This window comes from Gekko japonicus, unplaced genomic scaffold (assembly GCF_001447785.1).
Source record: "Gekko japonicus isolate JY-2015 unplaced genomic scaffold, Gekko_japonicus_V1.1 scaffold131, whole genome shotgun sequence".
In the NCBI taxonomy this organism is placed as follows: Eukaryota; Metazoa; Chordata; class Lepidosauria; order Squamata; family Gekkonidae; genus Gekko; species Gekko japonicus.
The window spans coordinates 3,085,401-3,091,476 of record NW_015167061.1 but is presented as its reverse complement, the minus strand read 5'-3'; the positions used below and the strand labels follow the sequence as shown (position 1 = coordinate 3,091,476).

The 6,076-nt window shown below is 61.3% G+C and overlaps 1 protein-coding gene across 1 annotated transcript in view; it reads left to right on the top strand.

Annotated features, from left to right (window-relative positions):
- Positions 1-6,076, top strand: part of FBXO42 (F-box protein 42) — a 22,874-nt gene that overhangs the window by 10,951 nt on the left and 5,847 nt on the right. The window contains exons 3-6 of the mRNA XM_015412588.1: positions 412-582; positions 2,241-2,492; positions 3,361-3,477; positions 3,841-3,975. Of these exons, the coding sequence (XP_015268074.1) occupies positions 2,258-2,492; positions 3,361-3,477; positions 3,841-3,975 (487 nt within the window). The 5' untranslated portion in view covers positions 412-582; positions 2,241-2,257. The remainder of the gene's footprint in view (positions 1-411; positions 583-2,240; positions 2,493-3,360; positions 3,478-3,840; positions 3,976-6,076) is intronic.

Genomic DNA, 6,076 nt, shown 5'->3' with positions numbered 1-6,076 from the left:
CCAAGCATCGAGAATAAATCCACGTTTTCAAGAAAAGCAAAATTTATTTCAAAGCGTTGAAGACATACTCAAACACGTTCTTTGTTAGAACTGGGGATACACAGTTAGGTCAAGCATAATAAAGGAAATTCAAACAGATACAGATCCAATGAATAGCATTCCCGCTGGCGGGCTAATGAAACGGTTGCGCGCCCAGTCCATGGGAACCAGGCAGAACATCAGACAAAACACAGGTGCAGGTCTCATGAGAAAAGCATTTAGTGCCCAACAAAATATTCCAATTTTTCCATCGGAAAAACAGGGGGGAAGTCCTGGTGGGGTGGGGGATAACGGGAGGGCAGTTCCTACCTAAATTTTCTCTTTTCCTCTGGGCTCTCACATCTCTAGCTGATGCCCGTTTTATCTTTGCAGAGATCCTTTGGAATGGATTGGGCTGAGTGAGTGTGACTCTTGGTCAGGGCTGCGTGGCCGGCTCCGCGTCTGAACCCAGCTCCCACTGGTCCTGCCTGCGCTTGCCTTTGGAGATAGTCGGCGGGGTGTCAGCAGACCTCTCTCTCTCCCTCTCCGGCCTCGAGCTCCAGGGTAGGTCTTTGGGATACCAGGAAGCCGGCAGCCCGGTCTCCACCAGAGGTTCTCTTCTGGGGCTCAGGCTTGGACAGAAGGGCCCAGCTGCTGTGAGTCCAGCAAGACAAGGCGGGCGGTGGGCTTGTTTCCTGCCTGAGCGTGGCACTCCGCAGGTGGGGGGGGGCCTTTCTCCAAGCCAGAGGTGGGAGTCTGCAGAGCCCCAGGGATGGAGTGAAGAGTTCTTCTTCAAAAGAGTTTGTCCTCCTTTTGACTGCCAGGGTGTCTGCCCGCTCCCAAGCTGTACATAGCCTAAGCCTCTCCCCTCCTTCCCCCCAGTCCCAGCTGGCGTTTTTGCTTATCTGCATGCGCAAGTCCTGGCCCGGGAGAAGGGACGGTGATGGGCGCCGTGTTTCTGTGGGGTGCGAAGGCTTCCGCAAGGGGAGCACAACTTCCTCTCTTTCCCCCTCCTGCGGCAGCCTGAAATGCCCCCAGAAGGCTTGCCCCCGGGAAAAAGGGGAGCCGCCGGAGCAGAATCGCAGAGGGCATTTCAGAGCACCCAGAGGGGCAGTGTGGGATCCCACTCAAGGAAAGCAAAGTTGGGTTTGTAAGGGAAATGTATCTAGTGAGAAATGTTTATCATATGCAGTTGTACAAATGCATAAATCACGCATTTGCGGGCAGGATGAGGGAAGGAATGCTGACGGAGGCACACCCCCTAGACCACAAAGGGCGAGTGAAGATTCAGACTCGGGAAAGGGTACTCGGTAGAGGTGTCAGACGGGAAACTAAGTCACACTTGGCGGCTCTCTTTACCCAGAAGAAGTGCTTCTCCTCCCCCCCCCCCCCCCGAATACCATCAAAAAGTTTCCACAGATCTGGAGTTAGGAGCAGTGGTCAGAAGAGTCCCCTCCCCCAGCCCCCTCCTAGGTTGCCTGCCTGGTCCTCTGAAGGCTTCATGGGGGTTTGCTCCTTTAAGAGCCGACGAAACTGAGCAGTTCCACTGTGGGGGGAACTGGAGGTCCAGCCTTCTCCCCTGGGGCTGCCCCAGGACCCCTGTCGGTCAGAGAAGGTTCTGTCGCGTGGCGCACTGGGAGGGCACGCTGCTGGCGGGTCTGATGTGAACTGAAGAGGCACCTGCAAGAGTGGCCGCCCCCCCCCCCGCGCACGACTGAGCCTGGCAAGAGTCCGCCAGGGAGGCGCGTCTGCCGCCGGCAGTCTCTTCCGTGCGGGGCCGGGGCCAGAGGCCATCAGCACTTCCCGTGCGCGTGGGAGGTGGGCCAGGGCTGTGGATGCCTTCATCACAAGGGCAGCGGCTACTCCTGCTGCTTGTGCAGCTGCTGGGCTTGAAGAAAGGGAAGGGAGACTCCTGGAGCCCAGGGAGCGTAGTCGGTCAGAGGTCTCTGACATGTCCCGATGCCTCCTCGCTGCTCACCCCCCCCCCCCCCCCCAGAGGGGGTTACGACAAGCCAGACGAGGAGGGAGGTCTGTTGGGCACCGTCCTCGGGGCGGGGGGGTGTGTGTCTTGCACTCTTTCGGGGGAAAGGGAGTTGCAGCAGCAGCAAGCAGTGTCCCCGGTCCCCTTGGCGGTGGTGCCCAGGAGCTGTGAGTCGGGTGGTGCCTTCTGCTGTCAGCTGGCGAGAGTGATGTGTGTCTTTCCCCCTCCCCTTTCTTTCCAGTGGTGGAGTGGGATGCCATGGCCAACTCCTCCGAGAGTGAAGATGACAGCTTCATGGCCGTGGACCCCGAGGAAGCCCCGGCGGCGAGAGAAGGGAGCATGGAGCAGGAGGAGGAGGCCGGGAAGCGGCAGGGGAGGTCCATGCTGGAGCTGCCGGAGGAGGTGCTGGAGTACATCCTGTCCTTCCTCTCCCCCTACCAGGAGCACAAGACCGCTGCCCTCGTCTGCAAGCAGTGGTACCGGCTGATCAAAGGTACGAGCGGCCCTGGCTCGGGGGGGTGGGGAGCCTCTTGCCGCGGGCTGGCCAGGGCGCTCCCTGCTGGGGGAGGCACGGGGGGCTGCCCTCTGGCTGCACAGAGAGGCGCCATGTGCTAGCTGCCTCCTGGAGACCTGCGCGGGCCCCCCTTCCGGTGCCAGCAGAAGTACAAGGCAGGCACAGGGGAGGGGCCGTAAGAGGGCCAGCGTCCGGCCGGCTGCTGTGGGTGGGTGGGTGCAGTGTTCTCCGCGTGTGTTCTCCCTCTGCACTCCCGGCAGGGGGGAGGGTGAAGCTCCAGAGCATCCCTGCCCTGCCTGTGGCACGGGAGAGCTGTGCACAGCCGCCGCACCAGCCACAGGGGAGGTTGGCAAGAAGGCCGCTTCGGAGGACCTTCTCCCAAGAGCGCAGAGTGGAGGCGGCAGCCGCTTGGACGCCACGCAGGCGGCCCGGGGCCACAGAGCAGCTGCTCGGAGTGCAGAGGGGCCCCGGGTCAGTCCCCAGCAGCCCCCCCCCCCCCCCTTTCAAAAAGGGCCAAGGAGGGAGTTGGTGTGAAAGACCTCCAAGGCCTGGGCCCCGGAGTGGCACTGTCGGAGGAGGTGAAACTGACCCAAACAGACCAGTGGGTTTTGGGCTCACTGAAAGGTGGTGGCCTCCTGTGGTCCACAGAGCCCGCGTGTTGTGGTGCACTCAGCTCACCCTCCCGCCCCAGAGGAGGGAAAGGGCCCGCAGGCATCTGCTCTCTCTCTCCTCCCTGTTCGAAGTCAGAGGGACTGGGTCACGGACTCCTCTTCAGTCTCCCCGCCTGCTTGCCTGCCTGCCTGCAGTGCTTTGTGGGTAGCCTTCCAGCTTCCTCTGTCTTCTCCAGGGGTGGCCCACCAGTGTTACCACGGCTTCATCAAGGCAGTCCAAGAAGGCAACATTCAGTGGGAGAGTCGCACATATCCCTACCCTGGCACCCCCATCACCCAGCGCTTTTCGCACAGTAAGTTACTTGGCTGAGGAAGGGGCCGCCCTGGCAGATGGGGTCCGCCCTCGCAGTGCACCCCGCTGGTCCAGCACAAAAGCTGTGGCCGGTCTTCTCAGCTCCAGGGTCGAGAATAGCTGGCAGAGTGCTTGCCCGCCTCTGTCCAGAACCAGAGGCCCCTGCCACAGTGGGGGAGCCAGGCCTGTAGCCACGGCGAGGGGGCATTTGAGGGGCAGTGCCCCCCACAGGTGAGCGCTGCCCCCTCAGACAAAAGATATAACCCACCGGGAAGCCGTCCTTGTCCTGCGGCCGGCTCTCCTCTCGGCCCCTGCAGGGGAGGGGGCCATCAAGGGGCATGTGTTTCTGTCTGCTTGCCCCCAGGTGCGTGCTACTACGATGCCAATCAGTCCATGTACGTGTTTGGGGGCTGCACACAGAGCAGCTGCAACGCTGCCTTCAATGACCTGTGGAGGCTGGACCTGAACAGCAAGGAGTGGATCCGCCCGCTGGCATCAGGTGAGGTGGGCTGGTAGTGGCACCATGGCGGCCGGGGGGGCGGATATCCCAGTGTTGAACCAAGGTGGCCCCCACAAGACTGGAGGCAGCGGAGCCCCGTGATTGATTGATTGATTGATTGATTGGCTGACTGATTGCAAGTGGCGTGGGTTCCAGCCGTGAAATACAGGCCAGTGTCAGCGTGGTTCCCATGGTGCAGTGGGGTGGGGGGCTCGGGGAAGGATGGGCTGCTGTGTCCGTGGGCAAAAGCCCAGGAGGAGGGGAGAGGCTTCTCAGCTGGTGGCCCTTGGACTCAAAAGCTGGAGGGCGTTTCCCTGTCCCGGAGCTAGCTGTCTGTCTCTCTTTTTCTCTTTCTGGACTAAATACTGGGGGCAAAGAGGGTAGGGCTGTTGCCCCCTACCCCTGGAGGCATCTGGCTGCCCATGGTTGGAAGTGGGCTATCAAGACAGACCTTGGAGACACCTCCCCCCCCCAAAAAAAAAAATCAGTGGCAGGGCATCCCCGACAGACAGCCTGCTTGGGGGGGGGGAGCACACCAGGCTGGACTTGATCGTCCTGTGCGGGGTGTGTTGGGGTGGCTTTTTGTTGCAGGCCAGCTGGTTTGGTTGGCTCTGGGGATGTTTGCTGCCGGTGCCTGGACTGGGGGGGGGGCTCTCTTGGCAGATGGAGAGCATTGAATGTCTGCACCCCAAGTTCTCGGAGTCACTTTGGGCATTGCTGGTGCAGGTACTGGGTAGCATTGCTGGTCAGGTTTGTCTGTGCTGGCTTCTATCAGCAGCCGATGGAAAGGCGGGAAGCGCACGTGTTCTCCCAACCCATGAATTCTCCCAAGCTAGTACGGAGTAAAGGCCAAGAAGGAGTCCCCACACTGCAGTCTGAAATATCAATGGGCTTCTGCTAAAATGGGGGGGGGGGCAGCACTGGAAACCTCGGCTGCGCTGAGGCCGGGACGCAGCTGCTCCGCGGGGGGCCCTTTGGCTGGTATCGTTGTCGGTTTCTTCATTCAGTTTATAGATGGCTCTCCCCTACATGCAGGGCTCAGGGCAGCGAACAACATTTCAATAAATTACAACCAGGATCAATAAACGGTTACGATTATAAAATCCCAACCGCTCTATCACTAGATGGTGCTTCAAGACCAGTTCCTGTCCTTACCCCACAGGGGAGGGGAGGGGAGGGGAGGAGCCAGGCAGGCTGGCAAACCCAAACCGTTGCCTCCCTCAGCCATAGGCCTGGGGGAACATCTCTGCCTTACAGGCCCTGCGGGACTGTGCCAGGTCCCGCAGGGCACGGATGTCATTGGGCAGAGAGCTCCGCCAGGCCGGCGCCAGGACCCAAAAGGCTCTGCCTCTGGCCGAGGGCAGCCGGAGATCTCTTGGGCCAGAGGCTCTTCCGTCCAGAGCAGAATGCTGACGGGGGGGGGGAGTGTTATACCGGAAGCCCAGACACTCTTCCTGCAGACACTCCCTGCCCGTGGGGCTTTCATGCCCGAGGGGTGAGTCACAAAGGAGGGGGGGGCAGAGGCAGCATGGGCAGCAGGATCAGGCCGTGGCTGGGTGCTTTCAGGCCTCCACCGGGCCCCAGTGATGCCCCTGCTGCTGCTGCGCCAGCCCTGTTGACTCCATGGGACGAGTCTGTCCCCAGACTGCTCAGCCACAGCGCCGGCAGTTGGATCCATGCCCCACGAGTCCAGCAGAACAGGGCAGGTGTGCTCGTCCTCTTTGGCAAGTGCCCCCCCCCCCAGGAAAGAACTCCCTGATCTGTTCAGGGTGAGGGAGAGAGATGGGGGGGGGTTGGAAAAGGAAGGGGAGATCACTGCGGAGCCCTGACAGGGAAGCTTTTTGCCATGAGGGTCTTGGAGCAAGCTTTGGAATGATCCGGAATCCTCCTGGAGAGCAGAGGAGGTGGTGGTGACACCGTGGCAGCCGCAGGGCCCTCAGCGGAGGCCGGAGCACCCGGCAGCCCCAGCCCCTCTCTGGACCCTCCCTTTCCTCCCGCTGCACAGGGCCTCCAAGCTGGCCGGGGACGGTCACACCTGCCCATCACAAGCAGCCGTCTGGGGAGAGGCGGCAGCAGGTGTCTGACCCCCCCCCCCCCCCCC